The 22,292-nt window shown below is 36.2% G+C and overlaps 2 protein-coding genes across 6 annotated transcripts in view; one reads left to right on the top strand and one right to left on the bottom strand.

The window, feature by feature from the left end:
• Window positions 1–16,690, top strand: part of gas7b (growth arrest-specific 7b) — a 98,200-nt gene extending 81,510 nt beyond the window's left edge. For both annotated transcript variants that reach the window (XM_066704709.1, XM_066704710.1), the window contains exons 9-14: window positions 1,946–2,024; window positions 5,091–5,219; window positions 6,029–6,152; window positions 9,055–9,134; window positions 9,903–10,001; window positions 12,876–16,690. In XM_066704709.1, the coding sequence (XP_066560806.1) occupies window positions 1,946–2,024; window positions 5,091–5,219; window positions 6,029–6,152; window positions 9,055–9,134; window positions 9,903–10,001; window positions 12,876–12,989 (625 nt within the window). In that variant the 3' untranslated portion in view covers window positions 12,990–16,690. The remainder of the gene's footprint in view (window positions 1–1,945; window positions 2,025–5,090; window positions 5,220–6,028; window positions 6,153–9,054; window positions 9,135–9,902; window positions 10,002–12,875) is intronic.
• A 147-nt stretch (window positions 16,691–16,837) lies between these two features.
• Window positions 16,838–22,292, bottom strand: part of LOC136750004 (putative uncharacterized protein MYH16) — a 66,235-nt gene continuing 60,780 nt past the window's right edge. For all 4 annotated transcript variants that reach the window (XM_066704705.1, XM_066704706.1, XM_066704708.1 and 1 more), the window contains 5 exons: window positions 21,745–21,870; window positions 21,170–21,340; window positions 20,767–20,967; window positions 19,002–19,148; window positions 16,838–18,547 (listed from right to left, as the gene is read on the bottom strand). In XM_066704705.1, the coding sequence (XP_066560802.1) occupies window positions 18,401–18,547; window positions 19,002–19,148; window positions 20,767–20,967; window positions 21,170–21,340; window positions 21,745–21,870 (792 nt within the window). In that variant the 3' untranslated portion in view covers window positions 16,838–18,400. The remainder of the gene's footprint in view (window positions 18,548–19,001; window positions 19,149–20,766; window positions 20,968–21,169; window positions 21,341–21,744; window positions 21,871–22,292) is intronic.

Genomic DNA, 22,292 nt, shown 5'->3' on the forward strand with positions numbered 1-22,292 from the left:
GAAGGGCTTCCCCACATAAATTCCTCACAGTCAGCTTTGAGAAGTCTTAGCAGAAGCTATTTATGTTGTAGAGTAGTTAGATAGTATGGCAGATACTCTTAGATAATGTTCCTTAACTCCAGTACTTTGAAGTACCTAGAGAAAGATTGTGTGTCCTTTAATCTACACAGCAAGTCCAACAATTTATCACAAAGTTTACATATAATAGGAAAACACGTAAGAACCACCTGGATATTTTATATAGGGATGCACCTACTCATGTCACAGTGGACACATTTTATTATAATTTTTTTATAAACCTGCAAAAAGAAAAGGGGAATTTATCCATAAAGCTCAGAGAATGTCACATCTAATTACATGTGTGTACTACACACAATTAATTCATATACCATACCCTCACTGAGACAAAGGTTTTGAAGGTCTCCAGTTTACAAAACAAAAACAAAAAACACTTTGTATGGGACTACAGTCACATGTACATTGCCGAGATAAAGGAAGGCATGCATCCGTTTTGCTGTAATCATTTAAAACTATCAGGAAATGTCACTTACAGGAAATAAATGTTTCATTATTTTTAAGAATTCTGTGCTAGTTTTTAACCATTAACATTATACATTTGCTCTCTCCTTTTTCAAATTTTTTGAGGTGTGAACTTGACAAGACACTAGCCCTATAAACTGAACTGAGTTTGGATGTTAACCTGATAAATATTTAATAACCACATAATTAACATGGTGTGTCTGCCGATATCAGTAATTTTCCAAATTACTATTTGTAGAAAATATATATGTTTTTTTTAAACAAAAACATATTGCTGGTAACTTGAAGTTATGAATGTTAGGAATATTATCTCCATACACGCCAGACTGGTAATGCAAAAAAGGTCAGCCAGTTGTTGGAGTAAGCCTAAACAAAAACAACAAACTTTAAAACTGTTTTGTTATATGAAATGCAGAACTACCACAGATTTTTTTATTGAGACTTCTTTCATCACCACAGCCTAACATGGTTTGCAAGTCTTTCGAATACAAGATCAGATTTTTGGAAGTGAGGAAGGAGTAGAGGAGGAAGAGGAGGGGGAGGGTGGTGTACTGTGAAAATGTGATGCACCTGAAAGTGTGGCGCAGAAACAAAAAATATAAAAAAATCAATATGATGACAGATAAGTGTGTTCCATATCAAGCCCAGGTGCTGGGGTGAATGAGGGGAGAGGGGGATGAAAAAATAAAGCGTTTGATGTTATGAGGGGATAAAAAGAACGTCTTTCATTCAGAGATCTCTCTAGACTTAACCTCTGTGACCTGAAAACCTTGTCTTTGTTATGTGGAGCAGGTTTTCAGATTAAATTAGCCAGCTCATTGTTTCTGAATACACAATCCACATATGGCTGTGTGCAGGAATTTAAGGGGCATCCATATGTAACAGGATAAGTGGCACAGTTTCTCTCAGCATCTGCTCCCTCGCTGCCCGACATTTGTGCAAGAATACAATTACAATGGAGCGTAAACATGTAGACGTGTCATGCTCACTTATTGCAGCCAAGAACACTGCCACAGTTTTTTGGGAGTTAGAAAGACAGTTCTCCGATTTATGCTCATCATGCTGACATTTAAATACAAGCTTAATTATACCGATACATGCAATATATAATGAAACGTATTGGGACAACATACCACACTTGACAGAGGTTAAACATTGGAGACCAACACAGGCATGCCTAACCAGAGGCCAGGGATTAACTGCAAATCAACATAGACTCTTATATTGTGAATTAACAACCAGCCAAGATGAAACGAGGTATCTAATTATGTAGAAGACAGGTCACTCTTTAAGCTCATCAGCTATTCAGCTACAACATTAATTAATTATATATATATATATAAGAAGAAAGCAAAGAAATGGTGTTTCTCTTATTCAGGATGCCATCCTTCATTCTATTTTTTAGCACACTGGGAGAAGCCTGGGCCCAGCTGAAGAAAAGCCTGACAGATGAGGCCGAAGTTCATCTGAAGTTTTCATCCAAGGTAACCAAGCAGAGAGTGAAGGCACAGACACAGTTTACCTGACTTCAAAATCAACAAATATGTCTAACACACTTTGTTGGTAGCTTGAGAGATAATATCAGAAAACTTGCAAAAACATAAAGGGGTGAGAATTATACTTCCATTTCAGGGAGGCATTAGCCTGAAGAAGAAGAAAAACAGCCATCCTTTCAAGAAAATGCTCTACTTACAATATAAATAAATACTTAAACACAAATCTGTGGAATAAATAGTTCTGATAAGTGAAACATTCAATAGTGTCTGACTTTTTTAAGAGGTCTTTGTTTACTTTTCATGGACATGGCACCCCATGTATTGTACTGGAAAGCAAACAACACACATACAGTGTGAGTTCAGCTCAGTGAAGTGAAGCTAAACAATAGACCCCCAAACACTTATTCCCTTTGTAACCATTTCTATAAGCAGAGGAGAAGAGACTTTACAAGGCTTCCTCTGCACCAGATATAATATACACATGAAAACTGATACATTTTTATGAGGGGCCGTACAAGCCATTATTCATTCTGGGCTTCTCACATACATACATTCTCCTCTCACATACATATATTTTCACTCTCACATACATACATACATGGCTGACCACAGCAGAGGCAGAGTCTACAAAAGCTTAACGTGGTTTATGCCAAGACTAACACCTTCCAAACTTTTACACAAAGGATTGGATGTTTAAAGTGTCGTGTTAAGCCCAAGCCAGACGTAATTGTGCTTAATGTTGAACTTGTGTTTTACTGGACTTTAAAATGTAACCATTTATATTCAAACTTTATAATTAACTAGACTGGCACCACCCAGGCTGATAGACAATATGTAATGTTCAAATTGATATTAAAAGCAAAAGTATCTCATTAAGCCTTGTTGTAGCGAAGTGTGAATTGTGCTTCATATTGAAAGCTTATATGTGGTTATTGGTTATTAAGTGAAGCACTTAGATCCAGCTTTACTAAGGACAAGACCCGCACCTACCAGGCCTATACAAATGAAGAGGCGTTTAACTTAACACAGTCAATATCAACTTCACGTCAGTCTTGTCATTTATTAAATCTGGATATCAATGGTTATTATTAAGTACAGTAAACCACATTAAGCACAATGCAGCTTGGCTAAAATACAATAGGGCTTGGAAAAGACAAGACAGTTATGCTTATAATGTCATTTTAAACATCCAATCTTTTGTGTAACAGTTTGGAAAGTGTCAGTCTTGTCATGTATAGATGGGACGTACACGGCTGTGTTTTAATACAGTAAGTCACGTTGAGCGTTTTCTACATTAAGTGATATTCACCTTAAGTGAATTAATATACGCAGAGCCTAAGGTCATAATCATATTGTTTATGTTAGTAAAAACATATCCATTCTTTATTCATAGTAGGGTGTGCCTAAGTAATGGTTATGCTTAAAGCACATTAAACCATGTAAAGCTTTTTTAGACTGCCTCTGCTGCCGTGTGGTCCGCCATGTGTGACGAGAATGGAGATCGACAGTGTGGTGATCATCTAGGATGCCTGATCTCCAAGCTGTGTTTGAGTCCGTGTGAAAACAGTCAAAAAGAGCTGCGAGCGTGTAGAGAGAACTGCACATGCGTAAACGAGATTGAACGAGCCCAGAATTGAATTGTAAGCGTAAAATAAAAAACGTAAGTATAGTTTTGCACGTACAAGTTGTATTTCTGTGCTAACCGTCTGTGCTAACCGTCCACGCTGACCGTGACCTGAACATGACCCAGTACAAGCTTCTCAGCCAATCACAGCGCGATAAATGACCTGCCTTCCGTTTCCACTATACTCTCACACATGCCTACATTCTGCTCTTACATTCATATATTCTCTTCTTACATCCATATATTATATATAATATTACATGTATACATTGACTGCATGTGCATGAGAACAAAAGTATGTATGTGAAAGGAGAATGTATGTATGTGAGAAGCCCAGAATGAATAATGGCTTGTACGGCCCCTCATACATTTTCATATACAAGGAGTAAATGCTATACTTATGTTATTGTATTGCTTCAAAGGTGTAATATCTTTTATCCCATCCTTGTGTGTTGTCACAGTCTGGCAGGCTGATTTAATTTGGGTTGCTTGCCAAGGGGATTGTCCGGTGGTTTCAAAATACAACAGCTGGTCTTTAAGACATACAGCTGGGTATCTAACCCTCCACTAAGGGAATTACACTGCCTTACAGGATATACACCATGAAGACATCCACCCTTCACCACATTCCTGTAAAATACTTCATCATATTTAAGCAGGACATTTTCTTCATGGCCTTCATTTGAAACCCAGATCTCTATCTACCAATTTCAAAAATTGGTTATTTTATGATTTCCTCCAAGGCATAAACACTACATTGTTCGGAAGTCCAAGATGAGGCCAAAACTCAAGCAGGAAATGAGCTCTCTTCATTTCCTGTATTTATGTGAAGGAAGTAGAAGAAAATAAGTGAAGTATCCTTGGGTGGCTAGTCAGAAAACAGCAGCCATGTACAAATGTTTAAACATTTGGAAATGGATTGCTAATTTCATCATTTGGACTACTAAAGAGCTTAGACCAAACATTCTTAGCAAATCTCAGGTTCAAGGCAACGGCTCATTATTTCTTATGTGCTGTAACTTTCCTTTTAACACCTTGCATCCAAAAGAATAATGGATGACTCTGACCGCCATTACACATGGTGCTCTCCCCCTTCCACTTTGAGCATTTGAGAAATAACAGCAAAAACAGGGCTTGCTTTTGGGAGTTGGGGTTTTGAACATTATTATGTAAAGATGGCATTTTTAGCATGTTTAGGATGAGCTTGTCATCATCTGTTGCTAGGCAATCTGAACACGAAATACTAACGACTGGTAGATGATGAATTCCTTGTACCCTTCAAAGCATTAATATTTCATTTTCTTAAGCAGAGCGCTAGCAGAGATGAAGTATCAAGGAATTTCAAGTGAAGTGTATCTTCTGGTATTATTTTGTCATTATGATCCTGCTTTTGCTTCACTGATTCGTCAAATTCTGTTCATGATTTGTAGCTGCAAAGTGAAGTGGAGAAACCCCTGCTTACATTCCGAGACAACTTCAAGAAGGACATGAAGAAGTTCGACCATCACATCACCGACCTCAGAAAACAACTGGCTAGCCGCTACGCAGCAGTGGAGAAGGTATGGTATTTCACGACAGGTGGACAATGTGCTGGTTGAATTAACAAGGAGTTTGACAAGGATGCAAAGTGCAAAGATGTCTCCCCCTTCGCCTTAATGACATTAAGAACTAAATAAACAAACAGCTATTTTTATGATGTTTAGAAATGTATTGATAATGGTTACATTGTCACCATTCCATGCTCGGGCTAATTGCAATTTAGAGTCATAATATAATGTCTAGTGTCTTCTCCTGAATTGAGCCAACATCATAAATGGCTGCAGTTTACTCTGTACTGTTATGGGTTAATTGTATGCCCTTTAAATGAACCTCACAGTAACTGATTCAGTAGGCCAGCAGCTAAGATAACATATGTTCTTCCTTTTCATATTTCTAGAATCTTACCAGTTCTCAGCTGCATTCTTGAGATTCTCGAAATATTTTATAACCAATGAAGTGCTTCCTAGATGCTATAACTTTTTCCTGGCATATTAGTGATAAGGAACTTCTGCCATGCACAGTGAGCTACCGCACACATACGACGGGATAAATGTTCAGCAACAGAAAAAAAATCCTGTAAAGTTAATGGTTGTAAACAAAAAATTTTAACAAAAAGTTAAACTGCTCTCACAAGGTCACAGCATAAAAGGTGGTCTATTTACTGAATATGTTGTTTCCATTTGACAATGTGAGCAACTTTAAAGTATTTTATCTGGAATATCTTTGGTTGCATTTACACATAAACTACTTGAAAAGAGAGGAGGCCATATTGAAGACCATCAGGTGGGCAAATGAATGACAAACCTTGTGTTGTTATGTTTTTTCTCAGTCACGCAAAGCACTGGCTGAGCGGCAGAAAGATCTGGAGATGAAAACACAACAGTTTGAGATCAAGCTGAGCAACAAAACAGAGGAAGACATCAAGAAGGCCAGGCGGAAATCAACACAAGCAGGTCAGAGTTCATGGACGGCATGTTACTCAGCTCAGACAGTAAGACTACCCAGAATGCTTCAGTGTTGCAGTGTATGTTACACAGTGTAGCAAACTTACTTCAGTTAGTCTGCAAATGAAAACAAATAAACTTTCTCCTAAACAAGACACAAGGGCAAATAATAATAATAATAATAATAATAATAATAATAATAATAATAATAATAATAATAATAATACTAAATCAATGAATTTTGTGTTTCTGTTCTTTAAACACATATTTGCATATTCATTTATAGGCTGTTTTACCAAGGAAGAGGACTAGTAAATGTTTCTGTTATTGCAGAACAATTTAGGACCTCACTCCCAAAAGATGAGGTGTTTTGAGAGCAAACAAGCATTCTTTTTCTTAGACGTTATTAATAAGCCACACATTGTATACCTTTGATGCAATGTTGTGGAAAATAAAACATCTCTTAATTACAGCAATAACAGTAACAATGGTGCATGACTTATGAAATTGTGTTTTGCACAATAGTCTGGCTTGGGATCAGTAAAAACATTTGGGGTTTCGGCAGCATTGTACACAGGCAGTATTTCGAAATAAAATACACCTTGAAAACATATGTCATATGCTATTTTGATGCAGGGGTATAGAGCCAATGGGCATAGACCATTAATATGCTCCCTAGTGGCTAATCTTTTGGCAGCGGTGAGGAACAGTATAAAAGAAGGGTTTGTGTGATTGAGGTCAGCCATTCTAAACTCAAGACAAAAATTGGAAACACAAACACATGCTCTGTAAAAATAGGAGAGACAGAACTTGGGAGTTCCAGACAGTTTATCTCCACCAGCCTGAAGAAATACATGTTCTTAAAAGAAAGAAGTAAACAGTAACTGATAAGCCACAAATATATTGACATATCGGTCTTATAAATGAGAATTTTCCAGAGAAGTTTCACGCCGCTTGGAAACGACAAGGCTGTTGATTTTCAGAAATCTCCGGGACTACGTATTTTTGTTTTCTTTTTTTTCTCCTTCAACCATAAGGAAACCGACAGGGATTTAGATGAGGGATTATGGAGGGGTTGGGAGTTTATGAGCCCAGTGTTTGGTATGAGAACTCTGAAATGAGGCCAAACACAGTCTGGCTTAATTGACCCCAACTGCGAAATGAACTTGCATTTAGGAATTTCACTTTCAGTCTCTTGTGGAGTCCAAGAAAGGGGAATCAAGGCATACATAACTGCACCGAAAGCAAGAAGTACACCGGCAACTTTACAGGTTTTAACTAGCATTGTTTTGACTAGATGCATCACTAGCCAAGTTTCTTTGATACATGGCTGTATCCTAACTTCTCTACAGTTGTTAATAGCCAGGCTGTTATTTTGTTTCCTGGAGTATATATAGAATTGTGCTCTTATTCTGTTTTACTCAACAAACAAAAATGCATACAATAACAAAAAAATGTCATTGCCATCCTTTAATTTAACCGGATCAACAAACAACCAATGAATTATAGTTGTCATATTTATCCTCATAAAACTATGCATTGCCTCTAGCGTTTTGTTTCATATACACATTCATATTTGACAGCTACACTAAACATATTGAAATGCATCTAAGTTGGCTCTAAGCAAAATTATATATGCCGCTATGTTATGTGATATTCCCTGGCATAGCAGTTGTCTGTGCTTCAGTCAATTGCTGTAATTAGTAACAGTCCAATTGACCTAGAACCAAGTTACAACAATATTATGGCTCTCCAGACATCACTGAGAAGTAAAGTTCCCGAGGTGGCAATAAGCTTCGTTTCAATGTACAGCTCAATTGTGCCTCGAAGGATAAAAAGCTGTTTGACACTGTTTTACTCTGCAGTAACCACACACACACACACACAATATTCAACTAGCCTATACAAGCTTTGTCTTTCACACAGAAGGTCAGTAGATGTTGAAATGTATAAACCCCTCACGTGTTTAAGTGCCAGGGACTTCAGTGACAAATCAATATCTGATGAAAATGGGCTTTCCCAGCGGTAATTGTCACTTCATTAATTAGGTAAATATATACAGCACACATGCAGTAGAGGATGGCTGTGACATGGTGAAGACTGCTTTAAATGTAATTACTAGTATCAGAAATAGCCATCATTAATATTACTACAACCAATACAAATCAACATATTTTCAAAAAAGAAAATCAGAGGCCATTATCAACCTTGGTAAAAAGGTCTGTCTTTATGACTTTAAGATTACATTTTTTTAAATCTCTATTTATTTTAGAGTCTACTTAGAAATTGATATATCTGGGCTGGGGCCTGCTGATATTAACAAATTTTTGGGCACTCTGCTATCTGTAGCTATCTACAAAACACCCATTACTGTAATTCATTTATTTCTGGTGATATCCTCTGATTAGCCCGTTACTGTTCAAACTAGCCATGGACATGACATCAAATAGTTGTGCCCAGCTTGCCATTTTCATATACAAAGCATGTGTAATGTGGCGTGATATTTACAAGACGTATGAAGCTGTTGAACATAAATAAAAGATTTACATTCTGGAGGAAGGCATGTGCAGACTGACAATTAGGCAGCATTATACATGAAAGATGAAGTGTGCAGGATTCCCAATGCCAAACATTTATAAAGGTCGGTGCTGCCACCAACTGGGAGCTGGAAGCACAGCACATTCTACGTATTTCATTAGGCTGTATTTGCATGTGAACAGTTTGGATGATTGAATTTGTCTTAAGGCACTAGTTTTTATTATGATTATTGTTTATTTAGATATGTGGTTGATTTGAGAAGGCAATGCTTTGTTTTATCCATTAAGATTTTATGCTTTTTGGTATTCAGTTTCACAAAACAAACTGATTACTTTAGTAAATAATGTAATTGTTAATTTTTATCTTTTTGCAGGCGATGAATTGATGCGCTGCGTAGACCTTTATAATCAGTCCCAGTCCAAGTGGTTTGAAGAGATGGTAACCTCAAGTCTGGTATGGAACCTAAAGACCATGTGCTGTTTCTTTGTTTTCAGGTTCTCACAATTATTAGTCAGTTGGAGCTCAGATCCAAAGCCATGCCCAAAGCAAAATTAAAATGAATTAATAAATAATAAAGTCTCTGTCACTGATTCTTAAAGCAGACCATTTAGGTCAGTTGCAAAATTCAGTTAGTGTGACCTCTCAAATCCTCAAGCAATAGCAAGAGTGAAATGTATATGTACTGAGCAAGTTTAAAGATTAGGCACTCCTAGTTACACCTGTAATTAAAATAAAATAGTAGAATTGATGTGAGCATTTGACATACTCATTTTGTGCTGGAGGATTGCTTCAAGGGTTACAATATTGCTGTTGGTATTGTTTTCTACGTACTGTGTATACTGGTTTTGAAACATTTATATGAGCCATATGTATTAGGAATTATTATAGAAATACTAAATAAACACTTAAACAATTGGTTGGATTAAGTCTAAATCATTAAACAGCAAAATCCAACACTCATACACGACTATAATAAGTTACATTAAGATGCATGTGTATTCTAATTATGCTTTATGCTTTGTAGAGAAATTCAGAAGGCCCATTATAACTATGTAAGGTGTATTTTTAAAACACTTCTCATTCTATATATATTAAATACGTTAAAGAAATGGATTTGTTTAGAATACATTTAATCCGTAATTTCAGTTTACTGTACCATACTCAACTGGTCAGAAGCTTGTACTAAAAATAGAGCACTTTTTATATATTTTTTTGCCTCAGGAACTGGAGAGACTCGAGGTGGAACGTGTCGAAATGATCCGACAGCATCTTTGTCAGTACACAACGCTACGGCATGAAACAGACATGTTCAACCAAAGTGTAAGGAAACTCCCCCTGTACATTCAAATCGAGATACCATCTTACATAGAGATTGTGGGAATAAAGTACACAGCGTATCACAAATTGAAATTGGAGTTGCCTTTAGTGTGCTTACTCTGTCAGAACACAATGTTTTGTCAACAAATGGTTTTGCAAAATGAAAATCTACTTTTACAATGCCTAGAGACAAATACATTGGTGTCCTCAAAGAGTAATGGGAGACAGCATTAGTCAGTGCATTTTTCTTATTAGTACAGTACTGTACCACTCACACAGCCCGTAGGGTAACCCAAATCATTTTAAATTGCTTTTACTGTGTTCATGTGATCACAATTGCACGACACACTTTCAGTCAATATCAAACACACACCCAAAGCAGGGTGGAGGCAAAATAAAATCACAATTAACATCTCGAAGACTAATCTTTTAAAAACTTCCTTCTATTCTTTGTGTCATTTAATTCTCAGATCCATGTAGAAACAGAGAACAAAGACTTACATTCTGTCTCGCCAAGAGAAAAAGCATATTATTATTAAACAGCCATTTCTTGTTCTGATGCAATACTATAGCACTTTTTCACTGCTTGATTAAGCACATTTCATGTTGTGTGGAGGCCATTCACCCATATACTAACCAATCCCAACGATTTAGTTCTTGCTGTATGATGGATTAAGTCAAACAAAAGCCCATTTAACATGAATATTTTCCACATCCTCCTTCCAACACACTGACATAGATGAAAATAAGATTATTGTCCTGAAACATTATCTTGAAGCATCCTGAAGCATCCTGAAACATCCAAAGCACTCTCCCAGAAACCCGCAATATGATTTGCTATACCTGCAAGCTGATACACCCTTAAAATGCCATTGACCAAATTGGCACTCGCAGCAAGAACATCCTGGACTGACACCAACTTTTGCACAAATTTCTTCACAGTATTTTAAAACTTTTATGACCGCAATTGGGATGCTTTGTGTGTCTGTGTGCACATGCTGCCGACTGAACCCAGATTGTAATTGGAGAGCGCAAAGGTTATTTCCAGGGAGCACGGGTGGTTACTTGTTTCATGTTACTCCCCAGTTGCTGTTTAGCAAGTGTTAAGTACAGCTGGCAGCTGATAAAAGTGGAACAGCAAAGGCTTCATGTACTATATCACACAATCAGGAGGGACTTTTCAGCACAATATCAGTATATAATCATTCCTAGAAGTCACACAATTTTATACATAACTGACTTAGGCAACACACAATATTGAATATAATTATGCAACAAAATGTGAGCATAGTTTGCATTGGTAAAAATAGTCTGGTATGTATGGCCTACCTCTGCTTGTGCATTTCTTGGGCATGCTTCCTCCGACCTGTTGCTTTTCCACCTTTCCACTCCATGTTGCCTAGTCTTCCCACCCCATCTGTAGTCCCAACCACCATCTCCCCTCCAATCATTTCTGAGAAAGAGGAAAGAAGTGGGAAATACCTGGTTTAGACCAATATCACAATGGGCTAAGCTGTTAAACCTCAGCAATTCTTTAGAGAGAAAAATTGACCAAACCACATTAATATGTGAGTGGAATCAAACTTGTAAGGCTCACTTTATTCTTTGAGTGCAGTCTGACAATCAAAAGTAATGTCAGTAGCTTTATTTTAACAGGTGAAGAGGGTTTGGTTGCTGTTCATGAGGCACTACTGTTTTGTGAATATGACCTTTACAATCACAGTATGATGACAGGATAGCTTGTTGTGGAGTCAAACAATCTGAGGCAGTCTATTTATGATGTGTAAATACTTGCTGTTACAGCCACAGCTTAGGAAGGTGTGGGAAATTGAATTGCAGTACTGTGCCAGCTGTCAATTTAACTAGTAGTTGTGATGCTTTATTGTTACACTAGCCTGGACAATTGTTAAAGACATCATTAGCCTAGATCAAATTGGTTTAGGAATTTCAGAGGATGCTTCCCATCTATATAAAACAAACCACAAGAGTCTCCCCAAACACAGGATCCAGGAGATTTTCTTTCTTCCAGTGGGAAGCTAACAAATGGAGATGTTACCAGTTTTCAGATACAAATTAATTTCTGTTTCTCCAACCCAAATCCACACTGATGCATGCAAAACATTTAAAAGTTCTGTAAAATTAGAAGGCCATGTTGTGTTTATGACACTGGAAAATATATTTATTTTAGTTTTCCATTTTGCAAATATTTAGTTTCTAAACTTACCCGATATTGTTATTGTATGAGACTTGCAGGCCAGCACTGCAATACCTCTGTGTATGTAGACAGAAACAACTTTCTTCTAGTCACATGATCCCCTCTTTTACATTAGATACCAATTATAATGTTAACATTTATTATAGTTAAGAACATCATCCATATTGACAGCAAACTGCTTTCATTATGCTGTCAAGCAAATAATAGTCATCTGAAGACAATCTTCCTAAAATCTAATCATCTTGTGTCTACATATTCACAAACTATCAGTATTTCATTATTTATCCTTATCCTTTCAGATATATTTTAACAAACAGCTTATCTCTTTGTTTTTGGTCATGTGACCCCCATTGAAAAGTATTCCCATGATGCAGTGCCTCCCCCAGGACTGACATGCAGAAATACAATAGACACAGGCTTTCTGTGACAGGTTGTGAGGTTTGATAAGCATGCTGTAATGATGAAAAGATTATCATCTTTCCATAAAATATATTTTGAAGAGAATGTCATCCTTTTTCTCTCCCCTCCAAACTCTATATTATTATTATTATTATTATTATTATTATTATTATTATTATTATTATTATTATTAATAATAATAATAATAACAATAATAATAATAATAATAACAACAACAACAATAATCTCTGTGTCTTTTCCAGACTGTGGAGCCAGTAGATCAGCTACTTCAGAAGGTTGACCCTGCCAAAGACAGAGAGCAGTGGGTGAAAGAGCACCGGACTGGAGACATCAGACCAGTGGATATGGAGATCTAGATGTACAACCCATGAGCAAGTAGACATGGCTGTGTGTTAAGTGGAAGTTCAATGCCATCAGGTTACAAGTTATTATGTAAAGCCTGAACATCCAGTCCTGCAGGGTGGAAAAATAACAGATACATTTAGTTTCTGAGATACTTTGTTTTCTTTTTCGACAGATGCTTTTCAAAAGTCAGGTTTCCTGGTGCAAAACAACCTAAACACGGCCAGAGGAAGAGAATAATTGGCCTTTGAAAACCGAAGTGATGATGACTAAGCTGAAAAAATAAAATGTTAACTGCACTGCTGCATGCAAGCAGATGCAATGGAGGTTTAGTGAGAGACACTATTATAAAAGGGTTGCGGTCCCCAGGAATCCTATATAACACATTTTAAATGTTTTATTTAATTTTGAAATTCAGCTTGCATACCGGAGGTAACAGGTTTACCAGTTTGACTTAAAAATAAATAAATAAATAAATAAATAAATAAACAAACAAACATATAAACAGGTCACAGGTCAGTTTTTTTGTTTTGAATGCAGTGCCTTTCGTCTAAACAAACAAGCAAACAAAGCGAAAATAGTAAATTCTCTGTTCATTTACTGTTCATATACATTTTGTGTAGATTATGTCAGTATGTCCCTCTGTCCTATGTAGAAACTACTTGCTTTGCCTGCTGAACATGTATAATCAAACCGACAAACGTCACCCGAATGCTGCGACTGTGGCTGAATTCCGCCCTTGCATTCCTTACCGTCTTTACATTCCAAAAAAGGGAGGATAGTGGAATAAAGTGGCAGAGAGTGTATGTGTAACTGGATTTAAGATCTGAACGGATCTAGAGTGAAGCTAATTTGCCTACCATTTGTGTGCACTGGGAAAGTGGAAGTACTTCTTGTCTTTAAGCTCTGGTGCTGCTTTAATTTGAGTTTGATTTTTGAAATATGAGAAGACCTAATATTTAAAAACACATTCACACATATTTTGGTATTCAATTCAATTACTTTTTATGGTTATGTTTTCAATCATAATTCATTGTTATTAACACCATTTATTATGAGCAGATAGCAGTAGAGATTAGAAATTCGCAATGTTAGATCACCAATATATCAAAGTTATTATTTCTCACTCTTGTGCTTCTGACTGATCTACAGTTATAATGTGATGCAAGAAGGATATTAAAACATAAAGCAGAGAAATGCATTCATATGTAAAACTGCAGTCAGTTCATTACTAGCCTTCATTTCAGGCACCATATTTAGTGTGTAGAACTAGCTGCAGCTTAAATTATCATTACATTAAATAGTAATAGCATTTAAATTGACACTGCTGTTTAATTAAACATGGATTATAGGATTCCTATTGTATGCCCATCTCTTCAATATTACATCAAGTTTTAGCTTGTAAAGTAGGTTACCTAAATTTCGTACATCAGGAATATATAGAGCAGTTTGGTCTGGTGATAAATACTTTTTCAACACATGGACAGATATATGCTATCCTTGATATTTTAATAATAATGAGTTAATAGTTTAATAATAGTTAAATTCACTTACACTGAAAACAGGTATATCATACTTTTTTTACTACTCTTGGTGTTCAAATGTTTGACAGGCTTAGCAAATAAACTACACACAGACAATACTATCTGTATTGGTTTTTGTGTCTGAGGACTACAGAATTAGAACAAAACCTCTCTGCTACCATCACCAGCCATTCCTATAGAAAATGTACATATCTGAAAAAGGACTCTTGTGAATATTCATGTTGTTTTGATGATATACCTACAGTTAGTTATCATTCATTCAGAGATGTGTTACGTCGTGGAACGTGAGGTTTAGTGGTCTTGGAAACATATTTTTATATTACTGTGCTATAATATTAACTATAATATATATATATATATATATATATATACACACACACACACGCATACAAATGTATTGTTTAAATAACAACAAACATATGCAAGCCATGCCAATTTCCAATCTATCAGTGACAATATCAGAATGAACAACTTAAGTTTTAATTTGTTTTAAAATATTCCTCTCCCTTAATAATACTGTCTCATAAAGCAAAGTTATATGTACAAATGTCTGAGTTTCTCACATCATTTTTATATTCTTACATCTTTAATATTACTGGAATAAAATGGGCCACCTCTTACAATCACATAGTATATTTTTAATATTTATTCTACGGTTAAACATACATACTTTTGAATGTTAGAGAGGTGTTATGTAGAGTCTCGTATCTGCAGCTTGACTATAGGGGTAATAAACATTTCTATGAAATGTGGAGGCAGCCTTGACAGTATGAGTGACTCTCACAATGTGCTATTCTGTGTAGTGACAACAGGTGCCAGTGCTGGTAAGACAGGAGCTCTATTAGGTCTAAAGATATAATTTTAATTTACTCCTGCCTCATAGTGCCTGATCAATAAAATACCCAGAAAAATATTCCTGATGCCAGTTTTCTGGTTAAGTTTCAAATTGTATTGTTGTGAATTTGTTTCCTTCACTGTTCAATTATCCTTTCCAGTACTGTCACATTCTTTTAGTGCCATGAATTCCTCGTACACGTATCCAGTTTAGATGCACATCCCCTCGTGTTATTACCACTAATGTTGAATGAATAAAAGATCCAAAGGGGGCTTATTTATGACAACTTGACAAAAGGTCTTTTTATAGACATTGCAAGTATTTTTAAACAAAGTTTTCACTTCAGTGATTCATCAGTGCCGCCTTTGAACAGCTGAAATGTAAAAAATTAAGATTCATTATGAAGGAGCTAAAGGGAAAGCAGACTTCTCTTTCCTATATCTTTCTAAATTTCCTTTCAAGAACAATGAGTTCTTGCTTTGCCACCTTTGGCCCACGTAAAGCTGAGTTATACTGGTATAATGCTACAAGGAGTCTATTCTGAATGTAATTCTGAGGACCATAAAATGAACTTTTTTCTTGACAGAATATTTTCCCAAGTTCTATCTTTAATAGAACAGCCATATCAAATCAATTTCTTTCAGGTATTAAGATGGTCAGGCAAAAAAAAAAAAAGATGAAAGTCTAAAGTCTATTTAGAATTTATTATAACTATCTGTTTAATCAAAACACACACAAGCACCTTTATGCTTCTTATGTTTTCTAATTAATAAATTGTACTTTTTTTAATGAAAACACAATCTTTAGTTTTAGGGGACCATTCTGGATCTTGCCATACTGTATAAATCAACATCACACAATGAATACTTAACTACGAGATAAAATAATTTATACATAGGCTAGTTATTTTACCTGCTGCAAAATAATAATCATATACTGAGGTACAAATAATATATTAAACTCAATACCTATTTTTATACAAAGACTAACAGTAACAAACAGTTGTTTTGTTTTTCCTTCTTTTTCAAAGATTAACCGGCGGATACCATCTACAAATAAAGTTTATTCTATATCAATCATTAACATTGGCAATTAGATATTTGATCCCCCTTTTTTGATTGATAAGGATCACTGATGTAAATATGTTGTTACTGTTTGATAAGTTGTATTAATACCTAAATATCGTGTAAACTGTAACATGGCAAACTTGTTCTGTTGAAAGTATGTAACTAGATCTCTGAAAGTTTTAAAAGATTGTAAATGTTGATATAACTGCTATTCGGTGAATGTTTTGCATTAATATAAAATATATTGATTAAATCAGATGTCAAATGGATTGCTTGAGCTGTATGTGTTTTATTTCATGTCTTTATCTATCTAGGTTTGCTTTCTCACTAACAGTAATCAGTCACTTAATATCTGTGAAAATACATCTCTTTATCTGAATCTAAATATTGGAAATGGAAAAAAACACAGGTCTATCTTCTATGATATAAAACATTTTTATTAACGATTTCACAATCCACACATTGATACAAAGTATTTGACACTTTTCAACTTTGTGGTGGTAAAGGTCTTAATTTGGGGATGATAAAATATGCAGCTGAATGAATCACCAAACCCTGTGACTCACACAAACTGTTTAATCTCGTCTGCTTTCCATTTTGTAAATTAAATTGTGAAGTACACACAATAAAGTGACAAAGTTCTTTATAAATCCCTAATTGTACAGTAATGTGCATCGGTTAGTTCATATGTTTCCCTACTAGTTACCAGGAATGTAATGACAGAAAAAAAAATGTTTTGGCTATACTTGAAGTAAATACTCGCCCATTTTTTTCCTTGGTTGTTACCCAAGTTGTGAAATAAAGGACAGAGACATATGTCAATGGGTTTTTACTCTTAAGCCTAATTATCTTAGTAAAAAGATAACAATATTTGTGTTGTATTTCGCCATGATGCAGAGTCTGTTTAATACAATCCATCGTTTCAGATCTAATTATTTCAATAAATTCTCTAGAATTAATTGCTTCAAGCACCTCTTGAAATGATGGTCCATACAATGAAAATGTTTTCTTACTAAACTATGACATAACATTACTAAACATTTGGACAACCAATTACAAACAAATATAAGCTGTTTGTTATTAAAGTTTGTAGGGATTGTATTTGGCAACACGTCACATCATTCTAGAGATCTCTTAAAGGTGTGGAAATCTGAGAAATAAGGTCGTCCCAGAGCTAAATGATTGGTTTTATGAGCATTGCTGACACATGGTTAACAATAAGCAGCAGTACAGATTAATGTACTTACCTAACAAACAGTCGGTATGTGTTTCAAGACCCCCAGTCCTGATAAGGAGGTAACTTGCTTTTGGAAAAATGTGTGCTTCACCTGCAAGGAATGAAGCTACAATGGAGCCTGTAAGGTGTCTGGATAAAATGAGCCTTTTGATCTATAATTTAGAAAAACACCCAACCCAAGTACTAACCAAAAATGTAAAATATGAAAGTTCCCAAAACCAGTGGTTAAGGAGTATAGTGACAATGTGCACAGGGTAGAGCATGGAAATGTGCACTTAATATATTCAGGTAGAATACACAAAGACAGAACAGTAGAAGTATTATATTCTGTCAAAGTCAAACCTTTTTTTTTGGGGGGGGCTCCTTTTGGTCCTCAACTGTACATTCTTGATGTGTCAAGTTACCTACAGTACCTTTGTTGCAAACCATAATACATTAAGACATTTCTTTATTTTCTTACTTTTATATATATAATTATAGAAGTTCAGTTGGGCGACTGCAAGTTCCCAAGTAACAAAAGACAAAGAGATGCTCAATATAAAGAAAGAAAATGTACAAAAAAAAGTGAATGTACACCAGCGTTGTAATCAAAGCTGTGAATGAACCATGGAATGATCCCACAGCTTCATACAAAAGAAAGGGGGAAGAAAACAGTCTGCTTTAATAAAATACAAATATCTATGAAAGTTTCTGTTATTCCAGTTGGATTGTTCATATGCATCACATGCCAGTCTAACACCTCCTAATCGATCATGAGTTTCTTCAGGGAGTTGAGGTAGGCGGGGATGAGGGACGTCGTGTCGTCATCGTTTATGATCTTCTCCGCTCTCCCCTCTGAGCCTGCCGAGCTGGGCGACCGGACGATACCAGCGAAGGGGGTGCTGTAACCCTGTGGGGAAAAGCAACAGAAATTCAGCTCCTTTGTGAAGTTGAAGTTGTTAATTACACATGGTGTAAGGACTGAGTTATTGCGCTTGTCACCCTTTAAACAAATCAGCACCTACCCATTACTGTAAAGTGTGTATTAAAGAGCTATCGGTTACAATGTCCAGCTTTGGCGCTCGTAGGTAGTTCAAAATGTCGGCGCTTCTAGTGTTAACACGGTCTAAGGTAATGTTTTCACAGGTGGTTCATTATTGAGATTGTAACCTACCTGTTTAAAGCTAGAGAGATGTGTTACCAATACTATTCAGCTTTGATCGTTGCTCTTCTTTTTTACAAGGAAATCCTAGGACAAGATTTCATTTATTTTAAAAAACATATTAAAAGTATTAACACCAAATCTGCACGAAGCTTGTCATGGGAATCGAAATGAACAGAGAACAGAGGAAAAGTGCACATACTGAAGAATATCCCTTGCCAAAGCTAGCCCGGTTTTTGGTTCTGATCTTTGTGAGAGCAGCCTCTGCAATATCGGCCCTCTCCTCAGCATCATCGAGCTCGTGCACCGTCTTCCTGTACTTCGCTAAATTCATATTGGCCTGTTCCTCCTGTAGGGAAGAAAAAAACAACATTATTTTATTTGAGGAAAAATCTACTACTACATCTCAAAATAATAAAACAAATAAGCATTTGCTTAAATATGTAATTGAATCACTGATCTATTCATTAAGACGTTTTATTTTTATAGAAATTCTGACTCTACAAAATATGTCACCGATTTCAAAATAACTGATTAGTAAAAACACAATCTTAATATGTTTTTAGGTTAGTCCTGAAGAATACTGCAGTATAACCAAATTCATCAGCTGGTATACCAGTACTGAGTGCATTTTTTGTACAGATCTATGATTGTGAAGTTTTAGAAGAAGCTACTTTTTGAAAACTCATACTTAAAATTCGTAAAATTCTGATGTATGTTTAAATTACAGCTTGAAATTGTAATACTTAATAGTGTAATGGTGTTATTTTAGTTTTAACCTGAAGTTATGATTAATTTTATTGCTCAGAGCTAAAGATTACATTTCTTTTTTAAATCATCCATCAAAACTATTCCTCTAATTCCTTTGCAAAATGTTTAGAGCTAATGTCATTCAGATTAAAGTATTCTTTTATAAATAAGTGTGGAGAAGGCCTTGGTGTAATGAAAGCAAATTGATTGACTATTCACTTTACACTAAGCCCAGCTTTAATTTCTTCTCAGCAGATACTTGACACATGACATGCAATAACTAATGGCATTTCAGTTTATATTCAAAGAGTGACAGATCTCTTTTAAAAACAAGCTTTTAGTGGGTAGCAAATTACTTCCTGTTCTATATAAATCCAATTTATATTTCCTTTCAAGTTTTAAATGAAATTCTACAACCTCTTCTAATAAAGAAGCAAAAGTCTTTTAATAAGGGTATTTTACAAGTGAATGAATGTGCACTACATTAATAAAAGCCTTACATTTTTATGTCTAAGTTTTATTCTTTGAATTAGTGTTTGACCTATATGTATTTCCCTTTTAATGTGTTATTCCTACCAAAGCTACAAGTGTTATGTGACAATTGATAAAAATAAACCATTAATAAAAAAGAACACCTGTTAACAAAAACACTAACTGAAATCACCCTCTCCACTTTAGTTAATGACACAGATATTGTAAATAAGTGCTTTAGTATAATGCTTTAAGATGTTTAACTGAACATACAATATCCCTGTCAGTAGGATTCTATATTTAATACTAATAATTATAACTAACAGTAGAAGTAGTAGGGATTAAAACTGTCAGCAGACACAAGGGATTTACTTTTAAAATCGTAAACTATAATAAAAATGGTTTGTAAGCAGTAATAAGAATGAAAACTGAGCTGATTTCACATGTGCTTAATTGACCTAGACTGCAAAAGGAAGCTAATGATTATTTCATGTTATTTACTGTAAAGTGTGGCTAATGTATTTGTACGAATGTTTTAACACCTTGTAATATTGGTCATATCAGGGGCAGTGTATGTTACTTTGGACTATAATATACATGTCATCTGGAATAAGGGAATCCAAAATAATTAATAATGGCCCTGAAACACATAACTAATCCTCAGAATTGTGTCTTTGCTAATTTTGCATTTGAGTTATCCTAATTTCAACCAGAGATGTGCCCCCCATAGTGGCCCATTCACCCACCGCTTCCTCCACTTGTCTCTTGTAGGCCTTCATCTTGTTCTGCAGCCTCTCCACCAGCTCTTGCATCCTCTGCTGGTTTTTCTGGTCCTCCTCCGACTGAAACACCAGCTCCTTCAGGCGCCGCTCGTTCTTGCGCAGGGTTTTCACCGTCTCAGTGTGGCGCTTCTGCTCACCATCCAGCTCCAACTCCAGCTCCTTCACCTGAACACGAAGCACACACACGAACACGGGAAACTGAGTTAGCCCCACAGGTCCTCACTCGTACACGCAAGGGCAGGGCTGCACTGCACTGGGCCGCAACAATCACTTCCATCATTATAAATCATATGCCAACATGCCACAGAATTCGACATACAGAGTACAGAGCCCGTGGTGGGTCTCCGTCCCATTCCAAGGTACTAACCCTTCCTTCGAGCTTCTGGATGATCTTCTTGCCCCCCTTCAGAGCCAGCTGCTCTGCCTCATCCAGACGGACAGTCATGTCCTTGACCTGACCCTCCAGGCCCTTCCGCACCCGCTCCAGATGCACTGTGTGTTCCTGCTCGTGACGCAACTCCTCTGCCACTCTGGTAAACTGCAGTGTGTGGGAACAACAGCGAGGAGAAACATTAGAGGCTGTTATTAGAGGACAATAAAGGATGCCTGGTGCTTACTGAAAAGAGAAAGAATTTGCCTATAGCTGTTTCAATGCATCTTTGAAGACATTAGTTAAAAAAGCCAAAGAACCAGAGTTGAAAAGACTTAGGTAACCATAAGAAAACAAGCTTCATATTGTAGCAGTGTCTGTTTGGGCTATTTTGAGAATAGTACAACTTATAATAGTCTATTTTGATTTAACGTAGTTTTCCACTGACAAGGTTCCTTGACTTATGTAACTTTCTCTAACGATTACTTTGATTAATAAACAATTGGACTGGTTGTGGAACATACAAAGAGAGATACCGTACGTTTCAGAGAAGATTCTGTATATAATAGTACCTCAATGGTGGTTTTCTTTGCCTTCTCTTCCGCAGCTCTGACCTCTCCGTGCAGTTCCTCGTGCTCGGTGGTAAACTGTTGCAGATCTGCTTCCAGCTTTCTTTTCAGACTGGTCACGCACTGGAACTGCAATCAGGTCAACTTTTTATATTGATTCTCAGTCCATTAAAAGAGCTATACTGTATGTTGTATCTCTCACACTCACTCTCTCGCTGAATGTTTTCATAGCTGTAAACTGATACATCATGGTAGGGGGTTTGTTTTCTCAGCAGTCCTGGGTGGGGGGGCAGTCAGTAATTGCCATCTGTATTACACATCTTTATATGGCCCCATATGATGCTACAGGGGTACATATTTAAACCTTTCTGGCCATTTATATGAGTAATACTGTTTCAACTTTGTCCAGTCCTTGGAGGCCTGCCTATTAACAGTGTGTCATGTGACAGGAAGCGGCTAACAGGACCTTTGAAAGAGTTTGAAAAGAAAATAGAGACACCAAGAGCTTTAGTGCAAAAGCAGGACTCTTTGGCTAAACTGGGATGTCAGGT

Source organism: Amia ocellicauda, chromosome 5 (genome assembly GCF_036373705.1).
Source record: "Amia ocellicauda isolate fAmiCal2 chromosome 5, fAmiCal2.hap1, whole genome shotgun sequence".
NCBI lineage: Eukaryota > Metazoa > Chordata > Actinopteri > Amiiformes > Amiidae > Amia > Amia ocellicauda.